At 42.3% G+C, this 22,265-nt stretch overlaps 1 protein-coding gene across 1 annotated transcript in view; it reads right to left on the bottom strand.

The window, feature by feature from the left end:
• The window catches only part of LOC126299332 (uncharacterized), a 793,355-nt gene extending 771,394 nt beyond the window's left edge, over positions 1–21,961 (bottom strand). Inside the window, exon 1 of the mRNA XM_049991162.1 lies at positions 21,821–21,961. Coding sequence (XP_049847119.1) covers positions 21,821–21,884 — 64 coding nt within the window. The 5' untranslated portion in view covers positions 21,885–21,961. The remainder of the gene's footprint in view (positions 1–21,820) is intronic.
• Between the last annotated feature and the right edge of the window lie 304 nt (positions 21,962–22,265).

Raw genomic sequence — 22,265 nt, 5'->3', positions numbered from 1 at the left:
CTGTGCATCTACCGCAGCTGAAGACGAAGAATGAGTGGATGGTAAAAGAAAGAAACAGCATGACTACAACTAGTTTCTAGCGCTTTTAATAAACGAAAGAGTTTTCAAACCGAGCTGTCAATGAGTTTCAATGGGAAGTTTGTAATAAATGTGTACTACCAGATCGAGATTATGGCAGTGAGACAACAATTTTTAACGTAAAAACTTATCATAACTGAAGGCTCCTCACAGAGCATCAAGTAGATGCACGTTGGCAATTACCAAGGGAGACAGGGGAAAACTGGAGTGGAAGGCGTATTTACGATTGTAATGAAAATGAGGTGAAGGTACAAAAATAGGTGGCAGATGGACTGGCTAGTTTTGCAAAAGATAAGGTATGACCAAGCACGCTTTTATCCGGCACTGGATTCCAAATTGATTGTGATTACGCTGGTTCTGGCAAGTTACACCCGTATGCGATAAGATTTTTAATTTATTTCTTTTACTACAACGTGGTATGACTTTATTCTTCAGCAGTCCAGCATTCAACGAACGATTCGTCGCAGCAGTTTCATACGTTCACGTAAGTTAACAAAAATAATGAAAGACAAAAATTGTGATGTTACTTGAAACAGGCAAACGTTTACAGTTTACTGCACTGTACTGAACAACTTTCCACTGTTGCAGGAAGGTATACAGATACGCCCGTATCTCAACCCCTAGGGTACAACCCACCTGTCAGCCACCGGGACTGCATATGCACGAGGGGAAGCTAGGATGATCGTATTTCGGCAGACCTCTGCAGAGGTTGCTTACGGCAAGGGACTATGTTGCACACCACTTGTCACGTGCAGCCAATCATCTGAAGATGTATCACCTCACGCAGCCAATAAGGCGGAGACCTGGCATCATTGCCTGATAGCAGCCAACAGTGCAGAGCCATAGTATCACTCCCCACTGTTACATACCAGAGGCGTTCAGCAAGTTACGCAACACACTCTTCTCTCGGTCATTTTCGGTTGAAAAATGCGGAATTTGTTATAGTACATTATGGAATATTCTCGCTTCAGCCCCCTATAGTTTGATAAAGTTCCGATTGGTAGCGGCACTATACGTACCCTTCAAAATGGTGTCTGTAACTGGGGCGCATTCCAAGCAGACCGCCGAGCAGTCTCAGGCGTCTTGTCACAGTTCGCGATGCTTCCCCCGTCGGAGGTTCGAGCCCTCCCTCGGGCATGGGTGTGTCTGTGTGTTGTCCTTAGTGTAAGTTAGTTTAAGTAGTGTGTAAGATAGGGACCGATGACCTCAGCAGTTTGGTCCCATAAGGTCTTATCACACATTTCTAAATATCCAAGCAGAGAGTTGTCACTGAGTTTCTTTTGGCGGAAAACCATGGAATTCTAGATATTCATAGGCGCTTGCAGAATTTCTACGTAGACCTGGCAGTGAGCAAAAGCACGGTAAGCCGTTGGGCGAGGTGTCTGCCATCGTCGCAACAAGGTCGCGAAAACATGTTCGATGTCCCGCGTGCCGCCCGGCCGCACACAGCTGTGACTCCTGCAATGCTGGACGTGCGGACAGTCTCACTCGAGGTGAGCGACGGATCACAAACGCACAGCACTACCAGCAGCGTCTCTGTTGGTAGCGCTGACACACCCGTTCATCACTCTGGGTACTCAAAGCTATGTGCCCGCTGCGTTCCTCGGCGCCTAACAGAAGACCATGAGGAGCAGCGAAGGACCACCTGCGCGGAATTGATTGCGCGTTACGAGGCGAAGCGTGAAAATTTTTATCGAACATCGGGATAAAAACTGCGGACAGTTGGTGCCAGGTGGGAATGTGGGTCAGCCGGGGAGCGTGACGAGATAGTCTGTGCATGTGGAAAACAGTGTCCGCATGGCGCAATGTTTTAACACGATTGCCTAGTGTCATGCAACCACTCTGCCACAGGCCGTGCATATGAACAGGTGCTCGATCGTGTTGAAAGATGCAATCGCCATCTCTGAATTGCTCTTCAACAGTGGGAAGCAAGAAGGTGCTTAAAACATCAATGTAGGCCTGCGCTGTGATAGTGATACGCAAAACAACAAGGGTTGCAAGCCCCCTTCATGAAAAACACGATTACGCGACTACACCATAACACTACCGCCTCCAAATTTTACTGTTTGCACTACACACGCTAGCAGATGACGTTCACCGGGCATTCGCCATACCCACACCCTGCCATCGGATCGCCACATTGTGTACCGCGATTCGTCACTCCACACAACGTTTTTCCACTGCTGAATCGTGCAATGTTTTCCCTCTTTACACCAAGCGAGTCGTCGTTTGCCATTTACCGGGGGTGATCTGTGGCTTATAAGCAGCCGTTCGACCATGAAATCAAAGTTTTCTCACCTCCCGCCTAACTGACATAGTACTTATAGTGGGTCCTGATGCAGTTTGGAATCCCTGTGTGATGGTCTGGATAGATGTCTGCCTATTACACATTACGACCCTCTTCAACTGTCGGCGGTCTGTCAGTCAACAGACGTGGTCGGCATGTACGCTCTGGTGTTCTACATGTCGCTTCACGTTTCCACTTCACTATCACATCGGAAGCAGTGGGCCGAGGGATGTTTAAGAATATGGAAACCTTGCGTACAAATGTATGACGTAAGTGACGCTCAATCACCTAACCACGTTCGAAGTCTGTGAATTGCTCGGAGCGCCCCATTCTGGCCTCTCACGATGTCTAATGACTACTGAGGTCACTAATATGGAGTACCTGGCAGTAGGTGGCAATACAATGTACCTAATATGAAAAACGCTTGTTTTTGGGGGTGTTCAAAATGGCTCTGAGCACTATGGGACTTAACTTCTGAGGTCATCAGTATCCTATAACTGAGAACTACTTAAACCTAACTAACCTAAGGACATCACACACATCCATGCCCAAGGCAGGATTCGAACCTGCGAACGTAGCGGTCGCGCGGTTCCAGACGGTAGCGCCTAGAACCGCTCAGCCACTCTGGCCGGCTTTTGGCGGTGTCCGGATACTTTTGATCACATAGCGTATCTATAATAGGAAAGTATTTTCTTGCTAAGATGGCACTGTTGCTTAAAGTGTTTCTCTAGGCTGTTAACAAAGAAGAACCAGCTAGACAATTCCCCACTGCTAACCCGTCATTTTGTTTGGGTATCTGGTAGTTAAAGGAAAAGAAGTTACATGAAGTAATAATTATTATTGGTACAAGCTCATCAATTTTGTGTTGGATAAGTGAACTTCTTTTAGTCATGTTGGCGGTAACGATGCTAATACACTCCTGGAACTGGAAAAAAAGAACACATTGACACCGGTGTGTCACACCCACCATACTTGCTCCGGACACTGCGAGAGGGCTGTATAAGCAATGATCAGACGCACGGCACAACGGACACACCAGGAACCGCGGTGTTGGCCGTCGAATGGCGCTAGCTGCGCAGCATTTGTGCACCGCCGCCGTCAATGTCAGCCAGTTTGCCGTGGCATACGGAGCTCCATCGCAGTCTTTAACACTGGTAGCATGCCGCGACAGCGTGGACGTGAACCGTATGTGCAGTTGACGGACTTTGAGCGAGGGCGTATAGTGGGCATGCGGGAGGCCGGGTGGACGTACCGCCGAATTGCTCAACACGTGGGGCGTGAGGTCTCCACAGTACATCGATGTTGTCGCCAGTGGTCGGCGGAAGGTGCACGTGCCCGTCGACCTGGGACCGGACCGCAGCGACGCACGGATGCACGCCAAGACCGTAGGATCCTACGCAGTGCCGTAGGGGACCGCACCGCCACTTCCCAGCAAATTAGGGACACTGTTGCTCCTGGGGTATCGGCGAGGACCATTCGCAACCGTCTCCATGAAGCTGGGCTACGGTCCCACACACCGTTAGACCGTCATCCGCTCACGCCCCAATATCGTGCAGCCCGCCTCCAGTGGTGTCGCGACAGGCGTGAATGGAGGGACGAATGGAGACGTGTCGTCTGCAGCGATGAGAGTCGCTTCTGCCTTGGTGCCAATGATGGTCGTATGCGTGTTTGGCTCCGTGCAGGTGAGCGCCACAATCAGGACTGCATACGACCGAGGCACACAGGGCCAACACCCGGCATCATGGTGTGGGGAGCGATCTCCTACACTGGCCGTACACCTCTGGTGATCGTCGAGGGGACACTGAATAGTGCACGGTACATCCAAACCGTCATCGAACCCATCGTTCTACCATTCCTAGACCGGCAAGGGAACTTGCTGTTCCAACAGGACAATGCACGTCCGCATCTATCCCGTGCCACCCAACGTGCTCTAGAAGGTGTAAGTCAACTACCCTGGCCAGCAAGATCTCCGGATCTGTCCCCCATTGAGCATGTTTGGGACTGGATGAAGCATCGTCTCACGCGGTCTGCACGTCCAGCACGAACGCTGGTCCAACTGAGGCGCCAGGTGGAAATGGCATGGCAAGCCGTTCCACAGGACTACATCCAGCATCTCTACGATCGTCTCCATGGGAGAATAGCAGCCTGCATTGCTGCTAAAGGTGGATATACACTGTACTAGTGCCGACATTGTGCATGCTCTGTTGCCTGTGTGTATGTGCCTGTGGTTCTGTCAGTGTGATCATGTGATGTATCTGACCCCAGGAATTTGTCAATAAAGTTTCTCCTTCCTGGGACAATGAATTCACGGTGTTCTTATTTCAATTTCCAGGAGTGTAGTTTCATCGATGAGTGTGTTAGTATATAAACTCTTCACATCGATTGAAGCTAAAGTATAAGAAAGTGGGAGTCTTTTGCTTTGAAGTCTAGCAACGAGCACGTTCCTATTTCGAATCGAGAAGCTGTCATCAGAAACTTAGAACTGCCTTAACATTTGTATGAAATAAACTGTTATGTATGTAACAAGATTGTCACTAATAATTAAAGATAATCTGAAGATGGGCTAACAGCGCGAAACGCGTTATTATTAACAGAAAGCACTTGCAACATACAGTCTGGCTGTGAGAAAACGTTCACTGACTAATCCGAGCTGCAATCTTGAACTGCTACAGTCCCTATCTATGAATGGGAATTGATCGGTGATATCTGCAGCACATGTTGTCAAGTTTTCTATTTCACTTAATTATATATTTTTTCAAGTCATCAGTAACCAAAATTTTATTTAACAATTCAAATATTTCTTAAAATCTTCTGTAAATAAGATACTTTTGTACCTTATACATTATAATACAATGCAAGTATTTGTAAAAATCTTTTGTAAATAACACATACTTTCGTAAGTGGTCGGTAGGACGTAATAACTTGTTTGGTAGTAAGTGTGTGGCACATCTGAGACCTAGGCAGCACGGGCACAATGTTGTGTTTGATGCTACTCGTTTTGCTGAATGATCTATTATTCCACACTGGAGACGTTATTTGTGAAATACACCGCAGTGCAATTATTCACCGACGTGCAGTGCGTTTAATCATAGCTGGACTGGAGCGTTCATGAAACTGCAGACTCTGGAAACATCTTACCAAGTATCAACGACTACGGTAACATTCTGTGAACTACTGTACTACAGTTACGCGCCATTTAGACTTTCAACCACCACTCAGTAAATTCTTACACTTCTTAGACAGTACAATTACTTAAAAATGTACTTCAAGTCAGTTTTTCTGTTAGTGTGGAATCAGTAACTATCTCTCTGACCTGCAGTATAGGCATCAACCATTATTATTATTATTTTAGTAAATAAAAGCTTAAAACATATTTTAAAAGTTTTTCTTGTAGTTATGGGTCTAAAAACAAATACTGAAATTATACTGCATTGCACTTAGAAACAGTTATAGTGAACTTGAGATACCATCTGTCGCTAAATTGCGCTTAAGCAAACGGCATAATGCTGATTATCTATTCTGAATGTAGAGTGCGCGCAGACATATGAATGGCATGTGTTCACACTGACATCAATGGAAGTCGCTACTTTGTGATAGCATCAGCGTTATAAAATGGAGTTGCATACTGACATTGTTAAGTGTGGTGTTTATTTAAACAAAAAACTATCATTGCTTACTGAAAAGTAATGGCTCCTAAATTATATGTGAAAACTCTTAAAGTTTTCTAAATAAAACAAACTGTATTATGATTCTATTTCTTTATTCTTCATGTCTACATATTTATTTCTCAGCATAGTAACCATGGCGCCAAATACATTCTCCCAACGTGAGACCAGTTTTTGATTCCGTCACTGAAGAATCTTTGACTTTGTTGACGAAGTCATAACCTCACCTCTGCTTACGCCGCTTCATCATTATCGAAGTGAAGTGCTCGACAGTGTTCTTTAAGTTTTGGAAACAGATGAAAATAGTTTGGGGTCAAGTCGTGACTGTATGGAGGATGATCGATGACAGAACCAGAGGCGTGGTATGGTTGCAGACGTCGCAGCTCTCGTATGTGGTCTGGCACTGAAAGTGCTTCATGTGTTGATAAACTTAATGGAAGAAGTACGCTACAGTGAGAGAGTAAGTCTGATAGGTAATAGCCATAATATACCAGAATTTTTGGAAAGAGTAGGAGAAATCGATAAATGGCAAGGGAATTATAATTCCAGACATAATGAAGGTTTGCCGGAGGAGAGATGATCTTTGAATGATATGAGTCCTAGTCGTATGGAAGAGGGTGACGTAACTTTAGAGAATGGGCAGATTATTATAACCATAGAAGATCAGAGTCCCAAATGGGAAACACCATGCCGCAGCAGTGAAGGTCTGAAAATGGCTCTGAACACTATGGGACTTAGCTGCTGTGGTCACCAGTCCCCTAGAACGTAGAACTACTTAAACCTAATTAACCTAAGGACATCACACACATCCATGCCCGAGGCAGGATTCGAACCTGCGACCGTAGCGGTCGCGCGGCTCCAGACTGTAGCGCCTAGAACCGCTCGGCCACTCCGGCCGGCTGAAGGTCTGATCTGTCGGTTAGAGAGACGAGTCTACTGCTGGAAGTGTCATAATGAGCCCCCACACACCTACACTGTTTTATCTGGGAAAGGCAAGGTATATGGTAACAAAAGATGCAACCTGTGAATGGTCGGAGCACGAAAGGTCGAATTATCTAGCTCACAATTATAATAAGAATGGTGTTGAAGATAGTGTACGTTTGTGATGTTCAAGACTCGATGTACAAAATGCTGGTAAATAATGATGCACAATATAGGAAAGAGAAGAGAGGGCAAAATGTTGATGAAATGTATCAGATGTGTAAAGGGTTGACAGTATATGAAGCTGAGCAATAGATAAGAGAGCGTGATGAAAAGGGCGAAGAGGAAAATGAAAGGAACAGTAGGGAATCTAGTGAAGGTGATAGCAATGAAGACAGTAATGCTGGGAGAGAGTCTGATACGGAGGAATCTGAAATACAGTTATTTGAGGAAAGAGATGAAGTTTAAAGTGTCTTGGGTGAGAGGGTGCTGAGTGTCAGAAACTATACAATCCTCTAGAGGGCGTAGAACGTAATAATGAGAAACTAGATAAGGAAGAAGGTATTAAATTATTCCATATAAAAAGTTGCTGGAAAGCTAACAGAAAACATTGAGAAGTGTGAGACGAAACTGTGCTCTATGAACAAAGTTGTTACAAGAGGAGCGGAGCAAAATCTAGATAGGTGGACTGCAGAGACAACTAAAGATCTTTAGCGAAAAGATGATGCCACACTACCACCCATCATAAAATCTTGTATTATTACACTCCTTAACACACAAAGTAATATTATCTAAATTATTGTACTTGATTTGTTGAAACCTTATAAAAGTCTAACCTACGAATATTGATTACTTTACGCTCGCTGTCCCATCTACGTATGCATTTTTAATTTGTTTTATGTAGTCAGTTACGTGCCAAACATTCATCCCATTGAAACAAAAGAAAATTAACTGTTCAAAACAATTGCTAATAAGATCATATGCAACGTAAAATAAATAAGATGTCAGAATTCAGAACATATAACTCATTATTATTTGACAGTTACTATTTCACATACTGTAATCTTGCATTGTGGTTAGACTATCATATTACTGATGTCGGAACATAGTAATATCTATTATGCTTTCATGTGTGCAAAATCTAAGTATACGTGTTATTTTTGTAATATTATGAATTTAGCAACATCCAAATTCAAAAACCTTAGGAACTTCTTAAAAATGCTACTTTCCTGCTCAGTGAATAAAATAAAATAAATACTTCCAGGGACAGTAATAGTTTACGATGTGCTTCATTTTAATTGACGTTGGTAAATTTCACCGTCAGCTACGTGAAGTTGGCCCCTCCCTGTGGGGCAGAGGGATAAGTTGAGCAGCCACCTGTGGTGTTGCTGGATATGAGAGGGGGATGTTTTATTGTTTGTTTTCCAGTACAAATAACTAGCAGGCATGCGTAACTCATACCAGCCAGCTGCTATGGTAGGAATATTAAATGAAATTACGGCGCCTGTAATACAACGCAGTAGGTAGAAGAAAACTGACATTCGGAACATTCACTGAACATTTATGACCGTGTCTCATATTGCATAATCAAGTTAAATATCAATATATTTATTTATTTGTTTACATAGTTTACCCTCAGATTGGAGCAATAAAATCAATCCTTATACAACAGAGTCCGCAGTGAATAAGTTTACAGCTTAGTAGGCAACAATTTCTTCTTTTCCCTAAACTTTTCCATTCGAAGTGATCTGGTAGCTCGAGTTTCTGCAGATATGACGTACTTCACCTGTTGTGACGTTTTGAGTGTCAGTCGTATGTATTTGTTCTTCAGCAGCAGCTTCTCTTCTCTATGTTCAATACGATGATTGTGAATGTTCATTTCATTTAGATCCATTTGTACTTTTTTAAACCGGTTGTTTTTGTCTTACTGTTCCAAAAGTAGTCAAAAAGTTGTTTCAGAAGTCTAGCATTAGGTAAGCGGCAAATGTGACCCAAAAATGCACGCTTTTTTCGCATTGTATCTGCAGTTTATTCGTAAACCAATGAATTGGGCAAGAGTTTCCACAGACCATTGACTTGGTGTTTTTTTTTTACTGATAATCGTTCGAAGTATTCTTCAACAACTTTCTGCATTTATCAGTTGTTGCTTGAGTGTTTAGTTTAAATGATGTCTCACTTGCACACGTTACCTCCGGTTTAACATCGGAAGAATAATGCCAACGTTTAGCATTTACTGAAAGAATTCGTTTTTGTAAGCTGGCAACGTATTTCTTTGTGCTCGTTGTAGTACTGATGTTCTAGTATCTAGTGATGGTCTTTCATTGGCATTCCAAATAATCTCACCAAGATATTTAAACGTTTTTACCACCTTAATTTTTTGAGCATTGTGGAATATAATATGGGACGTGTTAACTGGGAAGATGGGCATCATTTCTGTTTCCTCAAAAGAAATTTGCAAGCACGTTTTTGCCGTTGATCGTTCTAGTTCTTCATTCTAAAACTTTGCTTCATCGATACTGTTTGCTAACAACGCCGACTCGTCTGCAAACGTAAACAGTTAAGCAGAATCTTTCTTCAAATCTTAACAGAGGGTGAACATATTTTGTTCCATTCGTAAACGCCTTTTTCCAGCACACGATTAAACAGTAATGGAGACAATCCATCACCTTGTCGAAGGGCAGTTCGACTCTCAAAACGTTCAGAGAACTCATTTCTGAATCTTACTCTAGATTTAGTATTTAGAGGAGTGACCGCAATGTTGACAAGTTTCTGATGTAAACCAAATTCTATAAGGATAAACGGAGATTCACGATGGATACTGTCATAGGCTTTCTTTAAAAACGGCGAAGGTGATCACTAGCTTTCTGCTTCTGGTCCTCTGGTGTTCCATTATCCATTTAAGACTAATACTTTGTTCATTATAGCTGTGTCCTAGCCGAAAACCTCCTTGATATTCACGTAATTCACCATCAAACTGTTCATGAATTCTGAAACAGAAAAACTTAAAGAAAATTTTGTAAGTGGTATCCAGTAACGATACACCCCTATAATTATTTGGATCTACACTCCTGGAAACGGAAATAAGAACACCGTGAATTCATTGTCCCAGGAAGGGGAAACTTTATGGACACATTCCTGGGGTCAGATACATCACACGATCACACTGACAGAACCACAGGCACATACACACAGGCAACAGAGCATGCACAATGTCGGCACTAGTACAGTGTATATCCACCTTTAGCAGCAATGCAGGCTGCTATTCTCCCATGGAGACGATCGTAGAGATGCTGGATGTAGTCCTGTGGAACGGCTTGCCATGCCATTTCCACCTGGCGCCTCAGTTGGACCAGCGTTCGTGCTGGACGTGCAGACCGCGTGAGACGATGCTTCATCCAGTCCCAAACATGCTCAATGGGGGACAGATCCGGAGATCTTGCTGGCCAGGGTAGTTGACTTACACCTTCTAGAGCACGTTGGGTGGCACGGGATAGATGCGGACGTGCATTGTCCTGTTGGAACAGCAAGTTCCCTTGCCGGTCTAGGAATGGTAGAACGATGGGTTCGATGACGGTTTGGATGTACCGTGCACTATTCAGTGTCCCCTCGACGATCACCAGAGGTGTACGGCCAGTGTAGGAGATCGCTCCCCACACCATGATGCCGGGTGTTGGCCCTGTGTGCCTCGGTCGTATGCAGTCCTGATTGTGGCGCTCACCTGCACGGGGCCAAACACGCATACGACCATCATTGGCACCAAGGCAGAAGCGACTCTCATCGCTGCAGACGACACGTCTCCATTCGTCCCTCCATTCACGCCTGTCGCGACACCACTGGAGGCGGGCTGCACGATATTGGGGCGTGAGCGGATGACGGTCTAACGGTGTGTGGGACCGTAGCCCAGCTTCATGGAGACGGTTGCGAATGGTCCTCGCCGATACCCCAGGAGCAACAGTGTCCCTAATTTGCTGGGAAGTGGCGGTGCGGTCCCCTACGGCACTGCGTAGGATGCTACGGTCTTGGCGTGCATCCGTGCGTCGCTGCGGTCCGGTCCCAGGTCGACGGGCACGTGCACCTTCCGCCGACCACTGGTGACAACATCGATGTACTGTGGAGACCAGACGCCCCACGTGTTGAGCAATTCGGCGGTACGTCCACCCGGCCTCCCGCATGCCCACTATACGCCCTCGCTCAAAGTCCGTCAACTGCACAATCGGTTCACGTCCACGCTGTCGCGGCATGCTACCAGTGTGAAAGACTGCGATGGAGCTCCGTATGCCACGGCAAACTGGCTGACTCTGACAGCGGCGGTGCACAAATGCTGCGCAGCTAGCGCCATTCGACGGCCAACACCGCGGTTCCTGGTGTGTCCGCTGTGCCGTGCGTGTGATCATTGCTTATACAGCCCTCTCGCAGTGTCCGGAGCAAGTATGGTGGGTGTGACACACCGGTGCCAATGTGTTCTTTTTTCCATTTCCAGGAGTGTAATCTATTTCCTTTCTTGTGTAACGTATGGATTATTGCAATATTCCATTCTTCTTGCAATTTCTCAGTATCCCAAATCTCTATAAGATGCTTGTGTAAATTCATAATAGTTTCTTCATTTGCATACTTATAAAGTTCTTCCACTAGTTGATTCTCACCTGCTCCCTTATAATTCCGAAGCGAATTAATCTCTGTTTGTACTTCATCAGGATGTGGTGGTGTAACTTTTTCTGGACGTGTTTTATTTCTCGGATAAGTGTCAAATTCCAAATAATTTTCAAGTCCTGCCCTATTTCATAACTGTTTGAAGTATTCATCCCAAACCAGTGAATTGTCGTAATTGTTATGCGCTACGTTTCCGTTCATAGCCTTCATCATAAGAGTAGATGGAGTGTATTTCGGTTGGTACTCTTTAAATGTATGATAGTAATCTCTCGTCTTATGGTGACAAAGCCTCCTCGATACATTTTAGTGAGTCCTGATGAAATTTCCTCTTGACCCTTCTAATTTCATTAGACGTGGATCGTCTAGCATTCACTAATTCTCCCCTGGAACTGTCAGTTTTCTATTATTGATCACTTAACAAAGCATTATGCCTTCGCAGGACTGTTATATTGCATTCTTCATTCCACCAAGTATGTTTCTTTCGTTTCCGTTGAGGGAGCAACTCCTTCAGCCAAGGCTTTTCATCGATTGACAATTGTTGCTAGACTGTCACGTACAGGTACTGTTCACTTCTCGTAATAAATCTGATTATTAATAATGTAACTGGGACCGTAAGTTCTCTTGCTACCAAACTTGAGATTTTTCTTTTTAGGTGTCAGTTTGATTTTAATATTTGACATATAGTTCTCTGAATCAATATCGACGCCACGGAGGATTTTTATGAAATTTCCTATCTATAGCCTCATGATCTATCTGAAACTCTCCTAGCTTGACGCTGGGACATTTCCATTTCATTAGTATCCGGTATAGTCTTACCAGCTGGTTAAGTTCATCCCAAAAGTTTACTGTTCCATCCTTATCATCTCTATTTTTAACATTGGTTGTAGCATGAACATTTATCAGTCTGTAGATTTTGTTTTCCACCTTTAATTGTTAATGCCATTCGCTCGGAATTAGATGAAAAATCCTCAGGAGAATGCAATATTCTACTGTGCAACAAGAAACCCACTCTGAATTGGGGAACATTTTCTATTGCCCATTCTGCTGGTGGTCCTTTATTAAGCCGATATCCTCCGGATTCGATCGAGTCCTGATCAGTATTATGTAGCTCAAAAGCTATGATAAGTAGGTGTTAGATGTTTCAAGTTACCGACTTTCCTTAAAGAATTGATATTTACTATTGAAAAATACGAAAAACTTTTTCGTTTGTTAAATGTTAGCCTATTATTGCGTGGAATATGTTGCATGTTTGTTTGTTCAGCGCGTTGCTAGTCGCTCCGACTCGCGTTAGTCCTCTATGTAAGACCTCAGCGTATCCGCATGGTGCCTTCGCCTGGATAATCTTGTTGTGACTGTCCAAACCGGTCGATTCTTTCGATAGAAGACTTCTCATACTTGTTTGATTGTCTGATGGACGATAAAGTGTCTGACAGAGGTCAGGGTTTACAATTCCAGATGTGATGTGGAAAGGTGATGGATGAAACATTGGTATGATGAAAAATGAGACAGATGGGATGTGTGTGTGGTCCGCGAGAACTATTTTATTTCGCTCAAGTGGGCCAGTAAAGCTGGTGAGGAACCCCATCTGCCACATGGGACGCTCGCCACGTAGGAGTGCACCTCTCCTCCTATTACGACACCGTAACAGATAATATCAATATCATTACAGTTATTACTTGCATGAATATCAAGAGCTTTGATGGAAACCCAGTTCTAAGCAAAGAAGGGAAAGCAGAAAGGTGGAAGGCGTATATAGAGGGTCTATACAAGGGCGATGTAGTTGAGGACAGTATTATGGAAATGGAAGACGATGTAGGTGAAAATGAAAGGGAGATATGATACTGCGTGAAGAGTATGACAGAACACTGAAAGACCTGAGTCGAAACAAGGCCCCCGGAGTAGACAACATTCCATTAGAACTACTGACGGCCTTGGGAGAACCAGTCCTGACAAAACTCTACCGTGCGGTGAGCAAGATGTATGAGACAGGTAAAATACCCTCAGACTTCAAGAAGAATATAATAATTCCAATCCCAAAGAAAGCAGGTGTTGACAGATGCGAAAATTACCGAACTATCAGTTTAATAAGTCACAGCTGCAAAATACTAACGCGAATTCTTTACAGACGAATGGAAAAACTGATAGAAGCCGACCTCGGGGAAGATCAGTTTGGATTCCGTAGAAATGTTGGAACACGTGAGGCAATACTGACCCTACGACTTATCTTAGAAGGAAGATTAAGAAAAGGCAAAGCTACGTTTCTAGCATTTGTAGGCTTAGAGAAAGCTTTTGACAATGTTGATTGGAATACTTTCTCACAAATTCTGAAGGTGGCAGGGGTAAAATACCGGGAGCGAAAGGCTATTTACAATTTGTACAGAAAGCAGATGGCAGTTATAAGAGTCGACGGACATGAAAGGGAAGCAGTGGTTGGGAAGGGAGTGAGAGAGGGTTGTAGCCTCTCACCGATGTTGTTCAATCTTTATGAGCAAGCAATAAAGGAAACAAAAGAAAAATTCGGATTAGGTATTAAAAACCATGGAGAAGAAATAAAAACTTTGAGGTTCGCCAATGATATTGTAATTCTGTCAGAGACAGCAAAGGACTTGGAAGAGCAGTTGAATGGAATGGATAGTGTCTTGAAAGGAGGATAGAAGATGACCATCAACAAAAGCAAAACGAGGATACTGGAATGTAGTCGAATTAAGTCGGGTGATGCTGAGGGAATTAGATTAGGAATTGAGACACTTAAAGTAGTAAAGGAGTTTTGCTATTTGGGGAGCAAAATAACTGATGATGGTCGAAGTAGAGAGGATATAAAATGTAGACTGGCAATGGCAAAGGAAAGCGTTTCTGAAGAAGAGAAATTTGTTAACATCGAGTATAGATTTAAGTGTCAGGAAGTCATTTCTGAAAGTATTTGTATGGAGTGTAGCCATGTATGGAAGTGAAACATGGACGATAAATAGTTTGGACAAGAAGAGAATAGAAGCTTTCGAAATGTGGTGCCACAGAAGAATGCTGAGGATTAGATGGGTAGATCACATAACTAATGAGGAAGTATTGAATAGGATTGGGGAGAAGAGAAGTTTGTGGCACAACTTGACCAGAAGAAGGGATCGGTTGGTAGGACATGTTCTGAGGGATCAAGGGATCACCAATTTAGTATTGGAGGGCAGCGTGGAGAGTAAAAATCAAAGAGGGAGACCAAGAGATGAATCCACTAAGCAGATTCAGAAGGATGTAGGTTGCAGTAGGTACTGGGAGATGAAGAAGCTTGCACAGGATAGAGTAGCATGGAGAGCTGCATCAAACCAGTCTCAGGACTGAAGACAACAACAACAACAACAACAACAACAACAACAACATAGTATCTACTCGTAAATACTAAGTATTAGACTCAGTAAGTATGTGTCTCTGAAATTTTGGCGAGGTGGGATACGGAGGTCATTAAGTGAGCCACAGCCGCACGAGGATTTTAGTGATTAACTGAAATTGAAAAGACCCCAACGATGATGATTTTGGTGCAGTTTTGAGCATGAACCGCTCAACACACCTAGTGACTGACACACAGTAATGTAATGTATCTCCCAAGAAACACATTTCACAGTATCACTGTAGATTCCAATTATGGTGTACCTGCGGGTGACATGAAATTACTAAACTGGATGTGATATGACAGGTACTTGTCTGAAATATTACGACATATCTTATGATGAAGTGTAGTGCGTCATGCTTCGTCACTCATTTTGTAGTTCTCGGAAATGCAGATTTCATAATTTACTTCAGACCTCAGAGTTGATGGAATAACTTGAATAACAAAATTTTAATATTCATAAAGTTTGAAACCACAAGTGTATTTTTTTTATTGATTAGGTATATGGAATGAATAACACAAAAGCTTAGCAATTTTTCTTTTATACGATACTGATATTCAAAACCGTGCATTAATTTATACTGCCGATTACAATTTTACAATGAAGCGAGAGAAGCTGTAAGAAAATAGTTGTCGCAGGAAAACACTTGCAATACACTGAAGGCAGATCATGATAAAAAAAATCCCAAGCACAATTATACCGAAACAATTGCAAAACTTGTGCTCTGGTTTAAAAAACCAGCCCTGATTCTGCGTCATCATGGAAACAGTATAGACCACAGAGTCCACGCCACTTGGTAACCGCGAAACTTACGACGTTAAGACGTTACATTTAAGGTACGTGGCGACAGAACAATAGACACGCTTGTACGAGCAAAACGCAACAAATTCTTGCTCGTATCAGTAATGTATTTTTCATAAATAAATAATGTACCAACAAAAGACAGCACGTTTGTGACAAAAACTAATCTTTATTAGTAAAAGGAGACAAAATAACAAATTTTGTATCTACCTGAAAGCGATTCCTTACAGCAAAATAGAATATTATTTTGAGCAAAGAAAATTTTCCTTTGTTGTATACCTCACCACATGAATGTCAAAGTATTAGATTTCATGCACATGTGGAGGTCCTTCGTATGAGGTGACTAGTGCTCCCATGTAATGTACTAGTCAACACAGGATTGTAAGCCGCTTTCATTTAACATGTACATAAAAAGACGCTTTGAAACGAGTGTCCATCAGTCCACACAAATCTGCAATGAATGTGAAAGCCGAAGAAATCACTAATTCTCCAAATCGCCTTCGCTTAATTAAATGTCCATAACTGTTGAACCGCCAATGTCGTAAGTTGCTTATGGTTTTGAGAAACCTTATGAAATTCGTGCTACAGCATGTGTTCCGTAGACAGCAGAACAATTAGATTACCATTTACTGAGTTCATGTATCGAGTTACTCAAATTGAAGAAGGAAGTAAAACAAGGTTGCTTAGACAGGGATGAGCAGAAAAAATGTTGCTTAGAGTGAGCCGAACAAAAACAACATTTACGCCACTCAGGTTAAATTTCGATGTTGTCTCGATTGGCTATAAAATTAATACAGGAGTCTATAACTCTGTAGTGTATGATGGGGAAAGAAGACTGTAAACAGGAATAATAATTAGAAAACCGCTTTATTTTTTTGTTCTGGAAAAAAGCAGGTACACTATAAAACAGTGAAATGTAGGCTGGGTCAAAAGAATGAAACAAAAAGGAAACAAAAAGAAGCATTCATCTGCAGATGTGAGAAGAAGTCTGCTGCGCCAAGCCCAGTTAAAAATGTCGAAACGATTTCAAGAACACAGTTCTCTAAGGTAATTGCTTCTAATGAAATGAGGAAAAAACGACACAAACGAATTAAAGAGCTTTCAGATAGATTTGTTTATACATGAAACGGCAACGATGAAGATAACCAAGAAGCGATTAATCCGTAGATGAAACACGCAGAGGTTAAATGTATGATAAACTTGCCTGTCTTGCTTCCCATTTCTTCCGAATGCGAATATAATTTCTTAACTACTTAATACTAACACATATGATGAAAGTTTCTTCTATATTATAGAGACCAAGGAGCACTGAAATACTGAGTCTCAATAAGGCAGAATGTTTAGCAGGAAAGTTTGAAGAGATAAAAAGAACAATATTTCATTCTTGTGCAAATGCACGATGAATAAAAAAAATGCTATTTAATTTCTAAACGTATGCTGTCAGATGTTTAAGCATCAGAACAAATGTAAACAATATTTTCTCACATGCTACTGAAATTTTAAGAGCTATAGTTGCAGAAGTTATTCGGAGATGGAAGAGACTTGCACAGGACTGAGAAGCATGGAGCGCTGCATCAAACCAGTCTTCGGACCCAACACATGAATATTAGGGAAGACAAGGTAATTTTAGTAGCATTAGGTTAAAAAAATATTTGCAGAAGTATATAGAAGAGAAATACGTGATTCGACGGCTGTCTCGTGAGAATAGAACAAAGTGGAAAAAAATGTGGGGAGTGAAAGTTTGATACACAGGCTTTAGGAGTTGTATGAAGTATGTACCAGTATCAAGTGGCTACATATAGTATTCACTGAACAATATCAGGATACGAAAAACTGTGCAGATCTCTTTCTTCAAGCGTCCACTGGAATGTACACTAGTGACTAAAAATTGCAAGCCAAGCGGTGGAATGGAACACAGTACAACGCACAGAAAATGTAGGCTACCATGCATGTACTGAAATGAAGAAGGAAGGGCAAGATAGAAAACCCAGTACGATATATTTTCAATGGTTCCACAAAATTATCAGAGCGAACAAAAGATTGTTTACAGTGCACTTTCTGTTTCAGATCCACACGAGATGGAATGTTTCTGCTGTGATTTTACAAAGCTTTTATTCCCAAACGCAATAACCGCTTTGCTCTATTTACGAGCTCAGTAAGAGAGCGAGAGCAAATATTTCTCCTCTTATAGTGATAAAGTGAATTCCAGAACAAAAGCAACAGCACAGTTTCTGCCTGCCATGTTTCACTGTTGTCCAGAGAATGAAAATTTTAGTTGTAAGGTCTGCAAATACGCTTTTCAAATATCTGTATTTACGACGAAAACTGAACGGAACGCAGCGGTTCAGCTAAATCACCAGTTCGAACAAGCATCATAGTACTGACAATTTCTCTCAAGAAACAAATTCTTGCCGAATTTTTTTTACAAAACGAAATATAAAGGATTGGGAGACGTTTGTTGGACTAGTATAAGATGAAATAATGCAGTCTGAATTAAAGTGGCGTAGGCCCTACATGATTAGAGTCCAGATAACAATGACAATTTAAGAAAGTAAAACAAGAATAAAAGTTATTTATGCATCTGCGGCCATAGATAGTGCGTGAAATTAGCAGCCATTGAAAATTATAACTCACAAAAGTACGTACGATTTCCGATTGCGTAATAACGCAGACCACACGTGTTCTATAAAAGCATCATCTACAATCCACTTATTTAATTACAGGTTGAGTTATCTTGGAGATAAGGCACGCGAGTCGGGGTATGTCACTTTGAAACAACTGGTTTTGTCGAAAATGTACACACATTACATGGATCGACTATAAGAACTGTGAGCCGAAACATGTACTTAAGCAACAAATGATGAGCAAGGACATGTAATTGCTATCGTAAAACATTAAATACGCTTGTAAGCAGAACTTTGCTTCAGGCTACAACTGGGCCTTGAGCACAGACTGCAGGCCAAATGTGCTTCTACCGGCAAAGAAAGTCTTGCTGAACATATTCAACAGCGTCTTCCTAACAGACACTAGAATGCTTCTCAGGCTTAGTGAACAGATTATTTACGGCTCAAACAGCGCGCCCATTTCTGTTCCTCTGACGTCTACAATTGCAATTTGGATCATTGGAAACTGTAATGAGTAAATATATTTTCATTATTCCCCAAAACGACATAGCTGTGTATTATCTACATGATAATAAACAAATGTCAACTTTTCATGGATCTGTCAACTTCACAAAACGTGAAATAAATTATTTTTCTGAGATCACTGCACCGTTACTTCCCTCTAAATGATTTATCTGGCTCTGAACCCAAGAATAGCCTGACTGTTCATCGCTAGTGCAGTCTTTATAGAATTTCCGTAGGAAACTTTGTGGTCTGATAACAACTGACCTCAATATTCCTCATAAAAGTTATCTTCTAATCTACAATTAGGGTTCCCAACGGTAGAGATCAGTGTAAGCCCAGTTTGTTTCATTCGCGACCCGAAACAACCATCTAACAGAACGTCTGCTCAGCGGAAATAGCAGGTCAGTTGCTGAAGAAACATGGTTTCGAGATTTACTGGAACATTCAGGATGGCGACAGTTTTAGTCAACTCTCCTGTTGGCTCCCACCATATTTACCTGTAGAGAAAAGGAATAGCGTGTTTGATAGGAGTGCACAACTATTAAACCAACATTTTGAACATTTCTCATCTCGAAGGAAGCTTTCTTAATATCATTTGCTGCTAATTGTGGTGAGATTACACATGAGTAGTTACAAGCTTTTTTACTATTCTAAAGAAAATTATGTTTCCACCACCACACGCAATACACAACGTCATCAGCCTCCCCCCTCCCAATCTTTCTTGCACAAAAAGTTACTTTACATGTTTCTTTGCCTAGCTGCTTCTCTAAGGCATCTATGGAGTTTTAATGGCTGGACAATGGGACATTAGAAATTGCGACTCCACGAGCTTTATATACAGACATACCGTGGAAAATCACTGTCAGCGTTTAAAACTGGCGTTTGTTAACATAGAAATAATTGGTGTTATCATTTAGTATGTGTGTCACGAGGACCTAAGACCTCACTCTTCAAATATTTCTTTTAACAATTTTTGTGTTAGGATTGGTGCCATCAACAGCATCATGCTGTTGTTCAAAATACTAAATAAGAACTCAGTAAAATGTAAAGTACTATTTTAGTTTAACTACAAATATCAAAGAAAGAAAGTTTACTCAGCTGCATATCTTTGCAAAGAAAGAGGGTGAAAGATAAGTTGTGCATCTCCTTCCCCATCCCCTCTTGCATTTTTAGTAATTTCTGCACGATATATGCACATAACACGCGTCAAAATATTCGTCGGAGACTGGCCCATTATCTGATATGCGTCTTCTGAATTTACATTGTAATTTTGTTATTATAAAAAGTGCGTTAAATATGGCAAAGTACGTCTAAAAATAGGGCGAACGAAAACACCAGGTTGATACCTCTGTCTTTATCTGGAGTTTTGATTCGTTAACTTCGCAACCTCGGTCTACTCTACCGATTAGTCTGTATACACCTAGTATAATTTCCCATGACTAAATTGGTGAAATTCGGACTTACACTGCCGGTTGTCAAAAACCGGCCTCGGATATAATCTGAGAACGGAACAAGAAGGGTAGAAAATTTGTTCTGAACGACGAACTGCGGTGTGAAGCATTCAGATATATGTAGTAAATGAATGAGGAAATCCACAAAGAACAAATTAACTGAATATTCGTTGAGAATCTATCAGTTCACACAAGAAATGCTGCATCTTCAGCAACGTCTATACGAAGTTCACTTGACGATAATTGTGCAGATTTTTGTGTCGTTGCAGACGATACAACAGCGCCTCTAACAGAAACAATCCTGCTTGCCCTCTGTAAGCAGAATTTAATCTCTATGCTTACGGACGTTGTTCGCTGGGGGATTGCCAGCAAAGTCTTCTTGGCAACAGATTATTCATCCGAACAGAAGATTATAAACTTAAGATGTCCTTTTGCCGCAAACAGCACTCACTACTTAAACAAATTATTTTTCACAGAAAGCCCAACCAGGCGCAGAAGTGTCAAACATGTCTCATCACAAAGCAGAAACGTGACGTGGCAAACACTAGCACCCGGGGCTGGGACTTCCTCTCTTCCTCTTAACGTTTGAAAGGCGTTCGCTTCAATAATTCATTACATTCGGTCGCACCATTTATTTGCAGAATGTATGTGTCCCGCTATAATTTCTGTGTCCATTGCATCCGATTTTAACGAAATGGCCCCACGGAACCGCGCTCTTTGCAACATTATTCGCAACACTTCAATATATGAAGAAATTTCGCCAAGTGTTGGTGGGAAAAAAAAAAAGATCAAGAACTAAAGAGCACACGGTAGTTAAGTAAGAACACGCCCGAAAGACGTGGTGGATTTCCTTTGTCTTCTTACAAATGTCATTGTGGCGTTTTGCGACGCTTTCGGTGATAACCTAATCCACCTGTCACGAATTTAATGAAATGGTCCCAAAAATTCGTTCTCTTAGCAACATTATCCATAACACTCCAACATATGAACACTTTCGTTGACCTTTGTGGGGAGAAAAAAGGTCAAGAACTACAGAGCACTCGATAGTTACGTGCGAACGCGCCCTGAAGACGTGACTGTATCTCTTTGTCTTGGTACAGGTGTCACTGTTGCGTCTTGCTGTTGCTCACACGGCTTGCACGAGAGTAAAAACCTAATCTAGCTATCACGATTTTAACGAAATGATTTGAGGAAACTGCTCTCTTTGCAATATTATCCACAACACTCCAATGTATGAACAATTTTCGCTGACCGTTGGTGGGGAAAAAAGGTCAATAACTGAAGAGTTCTCGAAAGTTACGTTTGAAGACGTAATTGGTGTTCTTTCCTCTCGTTACAGATGTCACCTGTGGGTCTACAGACCCAGTGCCACAGTTGGAGGCAATAAAAATTAAAGGAATCACTCGCTGACGTCCGACACGACGGAGGTAGCGCAGACAGCTGTAGAGGAAGCAGGACTTACTTGCAGACGCAGCGGCCAGCAGAGCCAGCAGAAGCGGGAGTCGTGACAACCGCCTCCCATGCATGCTGCCTAGCTACTGATTCGAGCTGACCTGCGACCGCTTATCGCCGCTACCCCCAACATCGCAGCCCGCGCCCCACTACCGGCCTTTGACATCACTCGCTACACACCACGTCTGGACACTCTGACCGCACGATTACACAATTAACGTGATGGCGCACGGTCATATAGCGCCAGACACTCAAGTCATCGGTCTCATATACAGCTGGACGCGGCGTGGAGTTTAATTAAACTTCGTCTTGAATAATGATTGGGAGGTTCGACACAGAAAGGAAAGGAGAGAAGCAGCAAGAAATTAAGTAAAGTACAGGAAATTTGTGAACTTTAGACTGCATTGCACACGCTTTCCAGCCGTCAACATTTACAGCCACAGACAGCAAGACAC

The sequence above is a fragment of the Schistocerca gregaria genome, chromosome X (assembly GCF_023897955.1).
Source record: "Schistocerca gregaria isolate iqSchGreg1 chromosome X, iqSchGreg1.2, whole genome shotgun sequence".
Taxonomy (NCBI): domain Eukaryota; kingdom Metazoa; phylum Arthropoda; class Insecta; order Orthoptera; family Acrididae; genus Schistocerca; species Schistocerca gregaria.
The sequence above is the reverse complement of the archived record's forward strand: the minus strand, read 5'-3'. Positions and strand labels throughout refer to the sequence as shown.